The following is an 18,773-nucleotide window of genomic DNA, read 5'->3' as shown; positions in this document are numbered from 1 at the left end:
ACTATATCTTACTTATTATTCCTGCTTTTTTTCTCCATGTCTATATCTTTTAAAGTGTCTAAAGTTTAACGAGCTTTTACAATACAAAGAATTTGCACAAAACCCATCATTCATAAGTATTGTGTAATATTATACAAGTGTATTTTTAATATTTATGTTTAAATTATGGGGTTGAGCTTCTTAATGTAGCAATCCTTGTTTTGACAGAAATCCTTGGATGCATATCATTTAAGACTATCCATCACTTTCTTCACATCTTAAACTAGGATTGATGCCACGCTGAGTGAGATGGTGGTTTTTAATTTCCCAAATTTCACCTTCCAAGCCACTATACCTAAAAGATCTTAACTTTATTACTGTTTTCCAGTGCAGACTGCCTTTGGGAAACAGTGCTTTCATTCACTTTCTCTATCAGTTTGAGAAACCAATTTCATAAACTACATTTTCCTTTGCATTTCTGTCCCTGACCTATGACTGAGATCTGAAAAAAATCATACTTGTAGCCATTCCTCATGCTAGAATATTGACACTACCATCTTGTCTGCATTATCTCAGTATTTCCTGTTTATTAGTGACATGTTGTTGCCTAAACTAACCTGTAAACTGAGTAAAACTGACACTGGGCACAGAGGATCTAAGAAATCTTTTATAGGCACTGGCTTTGTGGTTAAAAAAATGAAAAAACTTGGAGATTTATTTTAAAAATTTGCTGGGAATTTGTAATGTATTCCTGTGGCTTGATCTTTTTAAGTGCCCCCTTCTGAGGTTTGAACAGCACATTTGTGTGTTCTCAGAAAGAAAAAATTTAGTTTAAACTAAATTGCTGGGCCTTTCCCAAAATATTTAAGTACAGTCATAGAAATGTAGAACTGGAAGGGACCTCAATAGGTCCCTGAGCTACTATAGCAATAATGATCATAGGCATGCACAAAGTGATGTCAGTATTTTCCAGTTATTCTTGAAATGTTTAACTGAAGATTTCCCTGTAGAATTTTCTGACATGGACTTTGTACTGACAAACCAGCCTGCAAATACCGGTTTTTTTTTATATATATATATATATAGCTACCAGATACATTTCTATTTAAGAAACCTAATTAACTCTTCATGTGCTACAGTATACCTATTTTAGTGCAGCCAAGTTTTCACTTGGTATAATTTAAACCCAGTACAAGGGTGTTGCCCTCCCCCAAGACAAGTAATATTACAAAGTATATTTTTGTGTACCAGAATGTTCATTGGAGGAGTTTAGCTGAAAGTTCCATTAAGCTTTTCCTGTTTGGCAAGTATAAGCAATTCCTAAGTATAGGAATTGTTACAATACTATGTGGGGGGGAGAGACTATTCTAGGACATTGGTTGTTTTTTGTCTGTAAATTTTAGGAAAGCTTATTTATCTAGTGCTCATGAAGCTTGATTTTTCTACTTCAGTAATTACTTTTTAGTCTACTTGAATATAGAAATAACCCATCAATAAAATATTAGAGGACATATGATGAAAATATGTGGAGGCTTAGTAAAAAAAATAAAGATATTCCAGACATAAAAAAATGTTAGAAAATATAGCTTAAATTTAAACTAATTAAATAGATTTTAAATGAAATACAGCTTTCACTGTTAAGTGCTAGATTTCTCCCCCAAACATTAGACAAAGTTGCATTGTTTACAAAAATTTATTAATACAATCTTTACACACTTTATATAACAGTTATCAAAGTCCTAGTTATATATATCATGTGTGTAATAATACTTTAAGTTATTTTTATATTCAGTTGCACACAAAATAAGATCTGCAAGACTAACATCTACCTAAATTATCACTGTATCTCAAATCTGCTCCGTTTTAGTAAGGCTGTTGGCTTTTCTAAAAATTATACAGAGGATAACCTATGTGATCACTTTATAATGCTTGCAACTAGCCACTGAACTCGAAATGATAGTTCATAAATAAAACGTCAATAGAGCCCTATTTCATTATACCACAGCTGACACAAATACAGCAACGTCTGCCGATTATCCAAGAACAAATAATTAAGACTAAAATGCAAGCTGATGTGTTGCAGCATTGTAGGGCCACTAAATAGCCATCTGTGAATTCGTGGCGATTTAAAAGGCGAAGAAAGGCACGAAACGCTGCAAACTGCATCCTGCGTCACATTGCCTGAGGAGAATGCAAAATTAAAGTAAGATTGATTTCATACACACTTCTCAGGCATAGATCGAATGCCTATGTGCTAGCACTGTTTGCAATAAAATCCGCTGGCACGCGCCATCCAGCCTGGGATTGCAAACTCAATTCTGTTTCCTTTGATTTATTACTTTACACTGATCAGACTGGTAAAGGAAAATGAAAAGTCTTTTAAATTTTACAAGTGGCTTTTCTTTTTAAGCAACTGAAGACTGTAATTTAGGGCTGGTTATTTTCCTTCAAAAGATTCCTCTAGAATATGGTTAGGGATCTGAAAGGAAACATACGTACATGTCCTCTTTAGTCACCTTTCAAGAAGAAGGAATGGAAAGTTCCCTCGGGCAGGTTTGGTTTGTCTTTTCCCCAGAAGGTAAGCTATTAATCCGTACATATAAAGATGAGGTTGAAATGATTCATCGGTTATTAGAAACTACACATTCTATTATGACAAAAGTTTGTTTTATGAAATAAATTTTACTAAGCAATAAGCCATAATGTAGAAAAATACATTTTACCTCCAAACTCAATAAACAAGAACAAAACTTTAGTTGTAGTGCATAATTATTTAGTGGTAGCTACAACAGGGGTTCCTAAACTTTTACAATAAGAGCTTGCATCAAACAGAACGAAAGAGTGAGAGGCGTTCACAACCTTAAATTGAAAATAATAATAATAATAAGTGACTCAGATGGGAAACCGTGCTTAAATAGTGCAAGACAGGTCGGGAGGGGGAAGGGTCTACAAGAAAACAACAAAGGAAAGGAGCAACTCCGCTTGAAAAATTCAAAGGAGAGAATCCTGGTCATTTCACATGATGAGAGGCATGGACAGCACTGGAGAGTAACACATTATACTTTGCATCAAGTTCCAATACCGAGCTGCCGACGGTCAGTTAGGTAGTGGATCTAAAGTGGAATTGTCTCATGTTACCCAGACCCTCTGGCAGTCTAAAACCGCGCATTCATTAGGGGCACCTCCTCTCTGATCTGTGCTCTATCGCTTCCAGTATCGAAATTTCAAATGGTTTCCAATCGCTCTAATTTCTAGTTGGCTTTGTTCTGTAGCTATGCCCAATCAGTTAGAAAAACAATGAATGGGGCTAAATATTTTTCCCCCTCCAATTGTCAGAGATGCACAATTTTGACAGAGCTGTTTCACCACAGGAGAATTATCTTCTAAGCTCAGTGTTTGAGAGACACAAATACATATAAAAGTGGAACCAAAGAAAGCAGAAAAATTGAAATCTTTCGCAAGGGGGAGGCAGTGCCCCCTTAAAATAGGCTAGTGGTAAAGGAGCCTGTCTTGAGACTCACGGGGGGGAGGGGGTAAGAATCTGCTTCAGCAATTCTTCCAAATCATTATCACCATAATCCCCTTGTAGCGGGGCATCAGTGTCTATGTACAGTAGCAAATGGTGACTATTAATGTCTTCGACCCTGTCGTGGATAAAAATACTATCCTTTTAATTTCACTTACAAAAATAGGAGCAATATTCAAACAATGATTGTCTTTTTTCTATTTATTTTATATAAAAACATAAACAGCTCAGGCGAATTTTTTTGTTCTTGTGCAGGCTTTATATGAAGAATTGTTCTCTATCAGTAGTATTTATATATATATATTTATATATTATATATAACTTAATGATTGGTCCACAAAGTAGATCTGTGCGTTTCTCTAGTGCTTTTATACAAAAAGAAAAACAATATTATTATCAAAATATTCATTTAATGGCTTTACTTCATACATAAATACATGTTTAGATAACACAGGAGCGGTGATTGTTCAGTCACTTTGGAAATGACTTTTGTTTTTCTTTTTTTAGGGGCTCTGTATACACAGGAGTGGTGGGTTACTCAGCGCTACAAATACGCTACTCGGCGTCCTTTGTTTTTAACTCTTTGTTTATACCTTTTCCCCAGGACCGCTGCCAAGTATTTCTTGACAGCCATTTGTTTCCGGTAGCGGCTGTAGCTGTCTGTGAAGATGCCATCCGAGTGCCGTTTGGAGAGCGGTTCCGAGTCGTCCTCCAGGCCGCTGGCACCGCTGCAAAGCAAAGGACAGTTGCAACATCTGGATCCATTCCCCTGTCCTGCCTGCACTTTGGAGGCCTTCCCTGCTTTGCATTTTGGCTCTGGTAACTCCGGGGCTGCTTTAACCTTTCCAGATTATTATGATTATATGTCATTTAGGGAAAGCTGTATTTGTTTTGTTTGTTTTTCCAAAGCTATTCGATTTGGGGGAGGGCGGGAATGAAGAAACTAAAGCAACATGTAGACATCAGGGAGGCAGAACGAAACAAAGAATCTATCTAAACACGCGGTGAAGTTGATATCTGATCATAATATAAGCCGACAGTCGGGAGACAATATATTCATGGCATGAATTATTCATTATGAAAATGTAATCTATTTCCCCATGGGCTTTATTAAAATGTTACCTTCTGCCGAAATGATCTTCATTACGCTGGGCTTGCAGTGTGCCAGGATGTCTGACTTTAAACGCGTTTTGTTTAAGCCCCGCTTGTGGTAAATTCTATTCTTTACAGTGGAGAGCTCTCTTAAAATACCCAGATCTACACTTACAACTGATCTCTTGTTGCGGTTCTTCCCCCCGACTATAGCCTGAATCTCTGGGCTACTGAATCAATGGGCTACTGGACTTTCTTTACAATGACCAGCTTTTTATCATCAACTAGCTATCACTGTACCTTTCACTTGGGGTCAGAGAATGAGATCGAGCAAAAACCCTGGTGGATTTTGACATTTTCAAACTGGGTGTGTTGCTTAGTGCGCGAAACACCAACCACACAGCGAGCGTAACAATTATACACCGGTGGTACATTACGCGTGGTTTAATAGAAAGATGGTTTCGTCTTAAGTGAAATAAACAACAAATAAAAATCTTACCCCACCCGTTTGGCCATCAAAGAATGCAGGTATTTCCGAGCGGATAGCTGACCCAGGACTCTCCTGTAGGCTTTGTTAAATATCCCATCGGCGTGCCTAAGTAGGAAACAAAGATCAAACACAGGAAGAAAGATCAGTGTCCAAGCCTGGGAACCGGACCTCAGCAGCCCCTCACTCCAAGGAGGGATGGCGGAAGGAAGCCCCTGGATGGCTGGTGGCTTTATGTACCCTGAGTGCAGAGGGCGGCCTCCGCCTTAGGACCCCCAGGGACAGCAGGGCCCTCCCAGCACTGGCACTCCCAGCCACCAGGCTCATTTCCTGAGCGCAGCGCTCGCCTGGCGCGTCTGGTGTGTTTCCCGGAGTGCCATCACTAGCCTTCCGCGGACAGCCTGCTTCCCCACCCCTCCCCCGCCTGCTTGGAGGTAAGGGGCGCTTTTCATCTCCTCGAGTCTTTATTCGGGCGGCAGGGCACGGAGGGAGAGATGTGTTGCGGCTCTTTTGAATGGGATTTACCAGGATCGTTTTGCTCCAGCTCAAGTCATGCGCCCACCAAGGGGCTCCCACATAATCACCTCTTTTCCGGTGGGTAGTACAGGGTGTACATGTCGTCTATCATGGAGGAAGGGTTCGCTATGCCAAGGGGGTCGTTGTCAAAGGCGAAATCCTGCAGCGTGTTTCCATCCTCGTCATACACTTCATCTTCCAGCCTAGCCCGGAAAGCAAAGGGCAAGAATTCAGACGCATGTGGCGGTGCCTCCTGAGAAATCCTACATATAGGAGCATTTGATCAGTGTTATTCAGGGCTACTCCTCTGCCTGGGACCTATTGGGTTTTAATATGGGCACTTCCGAGGCTGGACTGAAGGCCCTGCTAGAGGAGCCCACAGGCAAGATTACACCTACCCCTCTATTCCCCCCCCCCTTCATTTCATTCCCCCGCCTCCGCATCAGTGTAAGATCAGACGCGAGAGAAATATACAAGCAAACCAACCTGGTGCTAGGCTGGGGCCAGAAACAAGTCTAGGGGCTGCCAAGGAAGCAGCTGATCACTACCCACCTTTCCCAGCACGAATCCTGATCGCTTTCCAAACTACATACCCAGGCGCGGGGGGGGGGGGGGGGCTATAAGTTAAGCGAGACAAGAAGAACAGAGCTTCCCACTGTAAGGCACCCGCTTTCTCTAGTCCCCCCTCTTCCCCGAGAGATCAGAAGCTCTGCCGTTAGCAAATGACTGCTCCTCCTTTCTCACAGCAAGTGGGATCGGGGTGGGGCTTGTGTTTGTTTGTGTTTTTCGTTGAATGGTGTCTCTGTCCTTGAAGATCTCTTGAGTTTTGTTTTCCCTCTGTGTGTGTGTGTGTGTCTCTGCTGCAAGATGTAGGTCACTGAACGTTTCAGGCAGCTATTTTTGTCTCCGAGCTCTGGCAGGGAGATTAATAATAGATGCGTGTAAAGTGTTTCGCTCCTGCTAATTCAGGCGCTTGAATGAACCGAACCAGGTCCCCTCAAACGAATGGCCCCTCTCACCCCACTTAACGCCCTCTGGAAGGACTGGCCATTTATGCGGGGACTGCTCCCCCCAGCTCTGGCAGCCGGGGGCCCTGCGGCGAGGCTGACCTGAATCCCAAAGCCCCGGGTAACGCTTTGGGTCGTTTAAGGCCATTCCGGAGTGTGTGCTGCCCCGCACCCCAGGGCGAGCTCCGACCGTTCACATGCGCTCCAGAGTGAGTTTCGCAGTTCAGATGTTGCATGCACATTAGGGCTGAACCACGAGAGTGTCCCCTGTGGGACTTGGCGGAATAAATAGAGCTGCATAATTTTCCGAGGAAGCTAAGATGGGTGGATCGGAAAGCTCCCCCGTTCTTCTGTTGTAAGAAGCGCTGCTCGTTAAGGGAAGCCAGATTTACAGCAGGCTAGAGCCAGAAGTAGATTGATTGCCGCTGTGTAAAGCTCCACTCCCTCCTAGTAAGTGGGAAATCGTCCTTTGTTGTATACGTTTGGACTGGGGGCTGCCCCTACACTCGGCTCAATAGGTGACGCTAGTTCTGAAATCCTGGCAGCTCTGCTCCGAATCAAGTGAGCGCGAGAGAGTTTTACGGAATCCTGAACCTAAATCTCAGGAAGAGTGAGCCGGATCACGCTCTGGCCTGAGTACTACAGTAACCCCCCTCTCCCTTCCAGCGAACTTTTTAAAAAGATCCGGAAAATAGTACTTAAAGTACTTTAACCAATAACACAGGTTGGGGGCAGATTCTACCCTGCTATGATACAGGAACTTAATTCTAGAACATATCTAGATCTATATTAGAGAGAGAATAGAGAGGGATATTATATGTGTTGTAAAACTAAGTTTTATCTATATCTACACATATTCCTTAATACCTGGTAAACCCTTCTGCCAGAAATGTGTCATTACAATCTTTTTCTAACGGTATGCTTCAAAATGCTTTCATCTAGGTACTGTCTATCCTGGAAGCACCTGTCAACTCTATTTTAGCAGGTTATCGCCACTCAAGTTAGGCTCAGAGGTGGCCGGAAATATATATATATAATGTGTTATTGCACTGTAGTGCATATAGAAAAATGGATCCACTAAAAGTCTAATCAGCTTTTTCCTATAAGGCTTACGCTGCCTTCTAAGAACTATGCTTCATTCAGGACCCCAGTTAACAGAAATCGAATAGTTTCACCAAGACCAAAGTCAGAGGTATTCTTTGTATTTAGGAGAAAAGGGGATAAGAATAAGACACGCGTGTGTAGGAAATAATACAGCATAAGATCCTCCAGGCTAACAAGACTTGATGGAAGAAAGGGGCTAGTCCATTAAACCCTCCATCCTCCTGGAGAACATAAGAATCTATTCTAGTTTCCCTGCCACAGGATCTAAATTGGACTTTTAATCAAGCAGCCTCAGTCCCCAGTCTCTTTTCCTCGCTCCCCAAGAAGGTAGATGGGGTCGGCAAATAGGAGGCGGTGGGGTTTTGCGCTTTAGTTTTTCTTTCTGAATGCTTTACATTGCTTGGAAGAGCTCTACTTCGTTAGCAAGAGAGGGAGAGTAAAAGCTACCAGACACATACAGAGTCCAGGAGACAACTACCTGCCAATGCTCTCTGCTATCTATTACCAAGATGCAGGGACATAACTGACGGGGAAAGCCAGGGATGCCAGTCTTGCAGGGATTGGGAAGAGGGAGGGATAAAGAAGGCACCTACCTTAGCGCAGGGTATTGAAATCCAGCAGCAGGTGAGCAGTAGACGCTGCAGTGCATTATTATCCCATAGACCAGTAGTGCTAGGATCGCTTTGCTACACATTGCCACTCTGCGTGTAAGGGAAGAAAGAAAAAACAGCTGTCAAAATGCTCTCCTCACTCTCCCTTTCCCCTCTAGCTTTGCCACTAGCAAAATCTAACCCGTTAGAAATCAAGTCTTAAGTGTGCTCGATTTAACAACAACAAAACGTGTGCGCGATTTGTGTGGAGCCGTTTGTCTTCAATTACAACCAGACACAACCCCCACTTCCCAGCACACAGGCGCGCACACACACACGCACACATACACACACAAGTGCCTGGGCTAACGAAACCCGATCTCTCCGGTTAAAGCTGCTGAGATGCCTGCGATACATTTTCCTTACCATTAAACTCTTAACACCCGGCACTAAGAGCGTTTGGCTGCGCAATTAAAAGGTAGATTTAAAAAACAAAACAAAAAAACTGTCTCCCAAGTTTCAGCCGAAATAGTTAAAACTCTTGTGTCATCGCCTCTCTGACGATCAAAGGAGCCGAAGGCAGAAGAGCAGCAGTTACTTGTCTGCTGGTTTAAGGGGATCCGCTCAAAAAAGTTTGTAGGTAGCAGCCAGCACAGATCTGGAGTGGAGTCTGTCAGGGAATGGACAGCAAGAAAGAGGGAGTAAGGGAAGGAGACAGAAGGGAGAAAGAGAGAAAAGAACACAAGAATGGGGAAGAGAAAGCCAAGGAGAGAGAGAGAGAGAAGACGGGAAGCAGAAGCAGGCTGTGCTGGAGCTGCTGTCAGTGAGATGTTCTCTTCCCCAGATCTTTTCCTTCACTGAGATGCTTCTCGCTTCAGCTGCTGCTTTGTCCTTCTTCTTGCTCTGTGACTCCAAAGTTGACCAGCCTTCCGCAGCTCGTTTTTTTATGCAATTAGCAACAAAATCTTTGCAAACACCCTGCTTTATCAAGAGCCCTCTTTGTAAACATCGGTCTGCATGTTACCTTTAAGGGCGGCAGTATTGTTTGTTGCACTGTTGTGGCGTTCGGATTTTTATTCATGAATCAAATGAGGTTTTTTTTTTTCAGTCACGTAATAATCGGGTATCAGAAAAGACGTCACCACCTCAATTCCTCAAGGAACATAACAATTCTGTGCCGTCCTCGCGGATGATCTGATCGAGAGTCATAAGCTTCTCATAAACACTTTAACTCACACTTTTTTTTTTTTTACACAGAGGTCTAGAAGATTTAATGCTTGTCGAGTTCTCCCTGATTCAAGTTGTGGGGAGGGATAATAGGCTGCTGAGGAAATTTTAGGCTTTTTACAGACCCCATCCTCAATGGTGGTCTCAGCAGCCTAACCACAGAGCAGCTCTGTTTGAAAAGATGAGCTCTGATGTGATAACTTCTATATAAATTCGTTTGGCAAAGCCCAGGGTTCTAATGTGGTACATATGTTCCCTTCAACGGGGCAATTAAATAAAGAAATACGCTAGCGTTCTTACTGTTGTTGTTATTGTTATAAAGGCTGTTTGAAGTCTTGGAGGCTTCTCAGTAATTTTCTAATTAGAGTTTGTAATTGACAGTTGCTGGCTGGTGGGTGGATTGATTAGCTGAAGGCTCCCAGCGTGGAGCTGTCCAAACTCTGCGGTGCTGAACTGGGGAAATGTGGCAACCAAAAGACTGACTTGGAATAACATTTTCACCATTTGTTTTTTTTATGCAGAGCTCCCAGATGGGTAGAAGAAAATTAGCAATGCCATAATTCAGCCTATACAATTATGATGTCTCACAATCACTGTAGCAACAAAATATTTACAGCAAGCTATAGCGTGTCGTCATATTTTTCTGTGCGTGGGATTGGAAAACATCCCTTACTATTTGGGAAAACACGCCACAGGGTCCGATACTGTCCTTTATTTGATGATACTGCATATTAATTTCGGCCACAAACATCCCCATTAGAGGACTGAAATGATTAGAAATTCGCAAGCCCTGATTCACTTGTCACTGACAAGAACGGAGCGCAGCACATGTTACTTTTCAGGTCTAATTTTCACTGTGTCCCTTTCCCTTCCTGTCTACTGTCTGCGATTTGAGCTCCTTGCAGGGCAGCACAGGCAGACTGGAAAAGAGAGAGGATTTCCATTAAAAGTTCATTTGCTGAGGGACTCTTAAGGGAATCCCTCCGTTGGGAGGTCTCAATCCACCGATATTATCTTACTGAAAATGACGTGGAGGCATGAAAGCGCTGTGGGAAGACCACCGTCTGGCTTCCAAACCTCTTGATATTTCGGTGATCTTCTTGCTCCCCCTCAACGGTAGAAATTCAGATTCATTTCCGAGAATTACCCAAAGAAATACAGACTGTAGGAGCCATTACAGTGCATTTTAATTATTTGGCTCATCAGCAGAGAATTCAGGAAGCAGCAATAATTTAGTCCTCCTATTTCCTATTTCAATGGTTTGGGTGAAACATGTTTAAAATGAGCTATTTGAGCTCAAATCGATTTCTCAAAAACATACAATTACAATCCTATTATGATCATTGAAGATTTCAGTATTTTCCCGGGGGTTCAGGAACTGGAACTTGAATGAAGTATTCCCTTAGCAATGGTAAGCTATGCGATTATGGAAAGGCTCAATATATAATACAACATTTGTATACACAATTATTTTATAAACACTATGTTAAATACTGTAATAGTCCTTTGGTATTTGGCAAATAACTAAAAATCTAAAACTTCAAGGATCCAATAATACTATAAGAATCAATGGGTGGGTGTTTTTTTCCTAAGGGGAAAGAATAGCTACTTGTTCTGATGATGAGAGGTTGCCTTGATAATGTTGGGGTGAACCTATTAAAACTTCTAATCTTGCTTCTCCAATGAATTCCAAACTGTGTTGGATACAGAGAAATACCGGAATACGTTTAAGAGTCTCCGGAAAAGGACACTCAGTGTAAGTAGAGGGTGCCATCATGTGGGGACTTTGTTGTTTTCATGACCTATTAAAGAAAAAATATATTTGGGGCCAAATCCTGAAGCTCTCATTCAGTCTTTGCTTAATACGTATTCAGGTAAAAAACACAGAGGCCAGAGGAGTTTTGCCTGAACAAAAGCCGAGTGAAAGCTTCGAGGTTTGATTTACAGCGAATATATTTATGCATAAACTCCCTTTAATTTATTCTTGCCCTCCAGATCCCTCAGCAGCTTGGAACAGATGTCATATTATTAAATCAACCTGCCAGGGAAATGTTTCCTCATTATCCCCTCCCAATTCATATGTGGAATTTTTCTCCAAAATTACCCTGGCCCCAAATCGAGGATGGCAAGATCCAGGCTTGGGCTAATAACAGCTTTTCTAGCACAAGAATGTCATGGCTTTAAGCCTGATATCTTTCATTCTTGAGAGAGAGAACAACGAGTTCTATAGGGTTGGGAAAGGAAGATTTCCCCTGTTCCGAAGTGACAAGAATCCACTATATTAGACTTAAAAGATATTTTAGGTGATTTTTATTTATATGTATTCAATTGTTTTTCCTCCCTCTGACTCTGCAGTGGTAAGCAGGGTAACTAAAGCATCTACCTATCCAGAGAGAGGGATACAAGAAATACAAATGAAAAAAATTAAACTTTCGAACATTTTATTTTTTCCCTGTTATCTATATAGCGTATCCAGAATAAACCTTAGCATACTATGGTAAAAAGGTTTATGGACACTCATTTAAGGTGAGCTGCAAAACTCACAACTGTCTTTGCCACTCCTGAGAAATCCAACGATCCCAAATTCATGCCAATAAAAACCTGTATAGCACACCGCTCCATCATGTATACCATTCATGTGCAGGCACATAATATACACATACTACATTAGCAGTCTAGGTTGAAACAACAATAAAGGTTTGATTTTGGCCTGCCGAAGAAAGTAGATTCCAAGCTAACTCTGTAATTTGAAAGGGATTTAAGATTCCAAATATTTGATCTTAGGTATCACATATGAAGCAACATCTTTCACACAAACAGGTGAGCTAAGACTTTGGTGGCAGAATTTTCTTCACCTTCCTTCTATCACCTGAAATTAATCATTTTAATTTACCTGAATGCATCCTTTGTTTTTTCAAAATATTTCACAAAGTATATTTTTAAATTTCCATAGATATTTTAGTGGAGTTATAGATCCTCCAAGCCTGACACAATATGAATGTACTAACACACTGAGGTGGATATCTCTAAGGATGTGGTGGTGGTGTCATAGATTTTCATTCAGTCGTGCATATTTCATACTTGTCTACATATGGTGGCTGGTGCTTGAAGGGTAAATCTATTCATTTTTCAAACTCTTTTTTAGATCTAAAGGCACAGGACTTTATGACAACATCAGAAGCAAGCCTTGTTATCAGTCTACAAGCCAGGAAGAAATCATATGCATATATGGAGCCACAGCCATGCTTTCCCAGCAAGCCTACCCTTTGCTATGTTTTCCACAGAAACTTGGACTGCAGTATTTGGAGCCTCTGGTTTCTCCATAAAATACCACCAGTAAGTTTAAAATACAAAAGAATTAATTCTTTCCTCACAAAAAAATCACGTGACAAAAGCACAAATTCTCCAGGGGGGTTGATCCAATACCATGTCTTTTATCAAACCTAATGCATCACACATTATTGTATCAGTGTCAAAACAAGCAGCTTAAAGCCATTCTGTACTTTCTGAGCAAAGCGCCTCCTTCCAGTTTTGAATCTCCTCTGCATAGTGATAAACCACAACAATTCCTCTCTCACCCCCAGGACACCAACTCATCATGAACAAACCTTAGTCTTTTAACCACAGCTCCATTCCCCTTTGCAGAACTCCCTGGGAAATAGATGGAGTACTATTCTAGCTAGCACCCTCTTGCACGGTTTGCACTGAAGTTCATAACATCTGATCTACTACAAAAGGCTTCATCTCTCCTACCTAACTGTCCTTCGGAGAACCAGGCCAAATGATTCAGACAAGCATACAAAGGACAAACCAAAGAAGAGTTATTCATGGCATAATACTTTATTACTACTAAAACTCCCAAGTGAATAAAGGATAAAATAGCACCTTCTGGACTAACAAAAATATGTACAGTGGGCCCATTTCTGCTGCACTTAGTTACTCGGGATTACACATAGGTGTAATTGCACTGAAGGGAATGGGACAGATCCTTTCTTCAGACAACCACTCTATGTCTCTCTTTCCTCTTCAGTCTCCTCCTGCCCAGAGATAGGTTCACATTCCACAAAAGAGAAGAGTTTATTTGTTTTTTTCTTGTCATTTTTCTTGAACTTTGTCTGATCTGAGGGGAAGAGACTCAGAGAGAAACTAAAAAAATGGAAAATCACATTCAGCAGCAACTCAGGCCAATCCAAAGGTGTTTCATGCATAAAGACTTACAACTCATTTCTTCACCCATAAGATCGGACATTATGAACTTTGGTACACGCTGCCCAGCAGAACACTAACAATCCATTAGTGCCCCCATCCATTTCCTATGGAGCTGAGAATACAAAGAATCTATGCACAGGTCTAATAAGGCATCCTGAGTTGCTGCAGTTCCTTTCTCCTGTGTTACCCCTTTTCTCTGTCTTATCCTAAGTATCTTCAGCAAGTTTTCTCTCAGTTAGGGGGGCTTAAATGTCAATGAGGCCATCTGGGTACCTGATGACTTTTTCTCTTTCTTTTCCTAATGTTCATGTACATAACGTGTAATGTGTTACGTGTTATGTGTATTTGTAAGAGGTTTCAATAGGTTTTGTACAAACAAAAGGCCAGAGACTGAAATTTCCAGCAGTATAAGACATCCAACACTGATGGAGGTCCTGTAGATGAGTGGAGCAATGAGAAGTTTAATAATTATCTTTAATGTGCACTAACAGCTAATCATACCTAAAATAGATCCGAAATAATGATCCGTTGCCAAGGACCTGATCCTATGGGGAGCTGAGCACTTCCATTGGGGCACTGAGTGTCATCAATCATCCCTGCAAGGATACTGAAAGACGAAAGATGGGCAGAGAAAGAAGAGAGCTGTTTGAGTTTTTAACTGAACTGCATTTTCATTCCAAGAGCTTCAGAAGATACATAAGGTAAAAACAAACTGTAATAGGGAAAATCTGCCCATAACAACAAGGTCTGGCAATACTAAATCATGTCACTTCTTTTCAGTGGACTTCCATTTGTCTTATAGGGTGATATTCAGTCCTGTGCAGAGGGCCAGCACAAGACCTATGCACTTCTGAAGTCCCATTCAAACACTCAAAATAAGGCTTACGTGGGATTTCAGTGATGTATCACTCTTGTAATGGCTCTCTGAACAGGGTCGTTTTCTACTCATACTGAAGAGTCACTCTGCTTATATGGACCCTCTTTGGAGCCCAACTTTGTGAGTAGTTAAACATCTCTACAGAGTAGTGAGTTTCTTTAGCTCTCATTGAATTTCCCCAGTGGCTCTCCTATAGGGCCAGAGACTTCCCTCACCAAAGTTGTTTCAGGACCCCATGTAAAGGGGGATTCTCACCACAGGAGGTGGTTGTTAGAGAAAATAGTACTGCCTTTTTCCACCATACGGTGTGGGAGCAATGAATCTTACCTCCCCAGCCACTTCCCAGCTTTCCTCTCCTTGCCAACCCCATCCACTGTCTGTCACCTACCTGCATAGATCCCTGATCTGGTTGAAAGGGGGAATGCTTCTCTGGAGACACATGAGCCCCCACTTCCATGTGAGATAGGGAGATCTACACACAGAGGATCTCCTCTCTATACGGCTCTTTGGGGCATGAACTGGCCCTTAACTATTCACTTTTCTGTAGATTAATATTGCCATGGCCTCGTTTACATTTAGGCAGCAACCTACAAAATATCATTAACCCTATTCTCAGTCAGCAGAGCAGAAAAAGTACCTGGCAGCAAGAAAAAAACCCATCCTGTTCTCATTAAAGCCAATAATACAACTCCCAGTGACTTCAGCACTTAGCATCAGGCCTAAAGACACTGGGACAGACAATTGGCTGGTGATCAGCATAATGCCACCAAAATCAATGGAGCAGCATCAATTTGCACCAGCTGTAAATGACGCATTATTTGTTGGCTCCTCCCTTCACAAAAATCATTGCCAAAGTAGACTTGTGTTCTAAGAAGTTGCATACCAAGTTGTAATCCAAGTGCCAGTCTCTACACCCAGTTTATAATAGAATTTCAGACACACTTTTAACCGTGGAGCTTCTGTCCCCTTTTGGGGGAAAATCTTTTGCAGTCTGAGTTTTTGACTTAATGGCACATATCTAAAGTTATTTATAGTTTAGAATGACCAGATATAGTTGGAACAAATTACTAAATTAATCAGAACATTGCTTGTCTCTTCAGAAGAAAAAAAATAGAAATCATCTATATTTTCTTGTTCCAAAAATTCTTATTTCCTATTACTAAACGTTAATCATCTGGTATTTCTTATGAGCTCACATAGAAGGATAATATCAAAGGCCCTCTGGCTTCTAATGTGGCTTATTTGCACTGCCAGAGCTTAAAAGGTACTCCCAACCTGGGAGAATCCCAGGCTGACATAAAGCCAATCTACTCAGTACTTCCAGTAAGGGTAATAAAATGTACTGAGATGGGTCATGCACAATCCAAGAAATACAAAATCACAACTGCATCTTGTGAGTGTTTCAGTTCTGTTTTGCCATTTAATATGCATGTCCTCTGCCACAGGAAGGAATGCTAAGTGGTCTAAGCCCTTTGTCTGAAACACTGGTGCAAAGCCATGCAGGATCAGTTCAGACATCTGTGTGGTGATAAATTGTCCTCCAAAGGAGTTTTTTGGATGAGACTTTACAAAACAAGATTCTATCTGAGCGTGAAGGGCCAGATTTTCAAAGAGGATTGTTACACCCATACAACTGCGTGTGTGTACTTAATTTGTGTGTATTTGCATACACACATAGGCAGCTAGATGAATAATTGTCACTTGTGCACACAACTGTTCTCTCAATGCATGGCAATAGAGTATGTATTGCACATAAATTAGATGCACAGCCATCCCTGAAAATCTGGCCGGTTTATAGCACTTTCATAAGAGCAGATATTTGTTCCAGTGTCTTTAGCCAAAATTTCACCTCCCACACTAGTGTGACAGTAAGCTGTTACCCTCCCACCTCCATGGCGGCTTCATTCCAGTGCTGCTGTATTCATAGGATGTCTAAAGCACTTAGAGATCCTTAGGGATGAAAGGAACGATAAATGAAAAATATTATCATCCTCTCTGGCCCTCTGGGACAGGCTAGATTTGAAGCACTTAAACTTAACTTAAACACCTGTGAAAAAACATCTAGGGGAGATATTCTGATAGATTCATAGACTTTAAGGCCAGAAGGGAACACCATGATCATCTAGTCCAGGGGTAGGCAACCTATGGCACGTGTGCCAAAGGCGGCACGCAAGCTGATTTTCAGTGGCACTCACACTGCCCGGTTCCTGGCCACCGGTCCGGGGGGGGTTGCATTTTAATTTAATTTTAAATGAAGCTTCTTAAACATTTTAAACACCTTATTTACTTTACATACAACAATAGTTTAGTTATATATTATAGACTTATAGAAAGAGACCTTCTAAAAATGTTCAAATGTATGACTGGCACACGAAACCTTAAATTAGAGTGAATAAATGAAGACTCGGCACATCACTTCTGAAAGGTTGCCGACCCCTGATCTAGTCTGATCTCCTGTCCACTGCAGGCCACAGAGCCTCACCCACCCACTCCTGTAGTAGGCCCATAACCTCAGGCTGAGCTACTGAAGTCCTCAAATCTTGATTTAAAGACTTCAAGTTACAGAAAATCCACCATTTACCCTAGTTCAAACCAGGAAGTGACCTGTGCCCCAAGATGCAGAGGAAGGGTGGAAAAAATCCTATGGTCTCTGCAATTCTGACCTGGGGGGAAATTCCTTCCTGACACCAAATACAGCAATCATTTAGACCCCTAGCATGTGGGCAAGACCCACCAGCCAGACACCTGGGAAAGAATTATCTGTGGTAACTCAGAGCCCTTCCCATCTGGTGTCTCATCACCAGCCGTTGGAGACACTTGCTAATAGCACGCTCAGATGGGCCATATTCCTTTGTAGGCAACCTCATCATACCATCCCTTCCATAAACTTAGCGTGCTCAGTTTACTCAAAGGAACAAGTGGCAGTTTGGTACCCACAACTGATTTGCAGCAGGAGTGGGTCACATAACTGCCATTTGTGGCTTTGAATAGCTTCCCCTATATTTTTGTAAAAGATGTTTACGGTTTAAGTCAAAGTTAATGACACAAATAAACAAAAGCTGAGGTAGTAAATTGCCTCTTCCATTTTTAAGGACTTCTCTTCACATACAGTGCTACAACGGCACCGGTTCAGCTACGCCGCTGTGGCGCTTGAGTGAAGACACTAGTGGAGACCTTCTCCCATTGGTGGATTTCACACCTCTGAGCAATGTAGTTATACCGATGTAGATCTGTAGTATAGACATGGCCTAATGTTGTGCCTGAGTATTGCTAATGATTATTAATTATATTAAATTATATATTTAGATTTATAAAAGTCTCTGTATTTTCCTATCCAATGCTCTGGGCACCGATTCCATGATTCAAGTTCATGCCATATGTAACATTGTCATTTATAGACCTCAGTCCTTTGTAATGCCCGAGCCGCACCACAGTCAAACAGATTGATGAAAGAACACAGTTTCAGTCGTAGGGGTATTTTCTGCATTTAGAGTCTGCTCCTGCACCTGGGAAGGCAATGGGAGCTTTGCCAGTAACGTCAACAGGCTTTAGATCAGATCCCAAACACTTGCATATAAACCCTCTAGTGTTAATAGACATACAAGCACAGTCAAGGTGAAATTGGCCCACGGTGTGGAGGGCCAGCTCAAGCCCTCCATTCTACTAAGCTGCATATTGAGAGTGTACAAGGGAGCCAGGGGTGTCTACACACCCTCTACATGGCACCAAAGGAGTTTTTGCTTCGGTCCCACTTAGGTCAAATCCAGTTGGTGCAGATCCAGTGCCCCCCACATCTCACATGGAGCTTCTGACACAGGAACTCTGGACTTTATTTTCTGGTTTCAGTCACATGACCTCCACTGGTCTTCATAGCAATCAGTGTCACTTAGAAAGACAAAGAAAACTATACATTCAAAAAGAAAATATATAATGAATTATATGAAACTTTTGACAGCAGTTGGTTTGAAAATGATTACATTGATAACCTTGAACTAAACTAAAAATAATTAAACCCACATTACTCATCCACAGAGAATAGGATACTTGAAGGAGACACCTGCACAAAAGGTGTCCTTCAAGATAAATTTATTTTCCCTCCCTTTCTATGTTCATTCCATGAATGGCGCTGAGTTAGTCATCCCACTCGATGCGGCATTTA

The 18,773-nt window shown here is 41.6% G+C and overlaps 1 protein-coding gene across 1 annotated transcript; it reads right to left on the bottom strand.

Moving 5' to 3' along the window:
* Window positions 1–4,049: 4,049 nt before the first annotated feature.
* ADCYAP1 (adenylate cyclase activating polypeptide 1) lies at window positions 4,050–8,405 on the bottom strand. The gene is made up of 4 exons (XM_065399847.1): window positions 8,305–8,405; window positions 5,669–5,863; window positions 5,097–5,192; window positions 4,050–4,233 (listed from the first exon to the last, which is right to left on the bottom strand). Exons 1-4 carry the CDS (start codon window positions 8,403–8,405, stop codon window positions 4,050–4,052), a joined length of 576 nt encoding a protein of 191 aa, XP_065255919.1.
* Between the last annotated feature and the right edge of the window lie 10,368 nt (window positions 8,406–18,773).

Source organism: Emys orbicularis, chromosome 2 (genome assembly GCF_028017835.1).
Source record: "Emys orbicularis isolate rEmyOrb1 chromosome 2, rEmyOrb1.hap1, whole genome shotgun sequence".
Taxonomy (NCBI): Eukaryota; Metazoa; Chordata; order Testudines; family Emydidae; genus Emys; species Emys orbicularis.
Note: the sequence above shows the minus strand (reverse complement) of the source record. Positions and strands in the feature narration are given on the sequence as shown.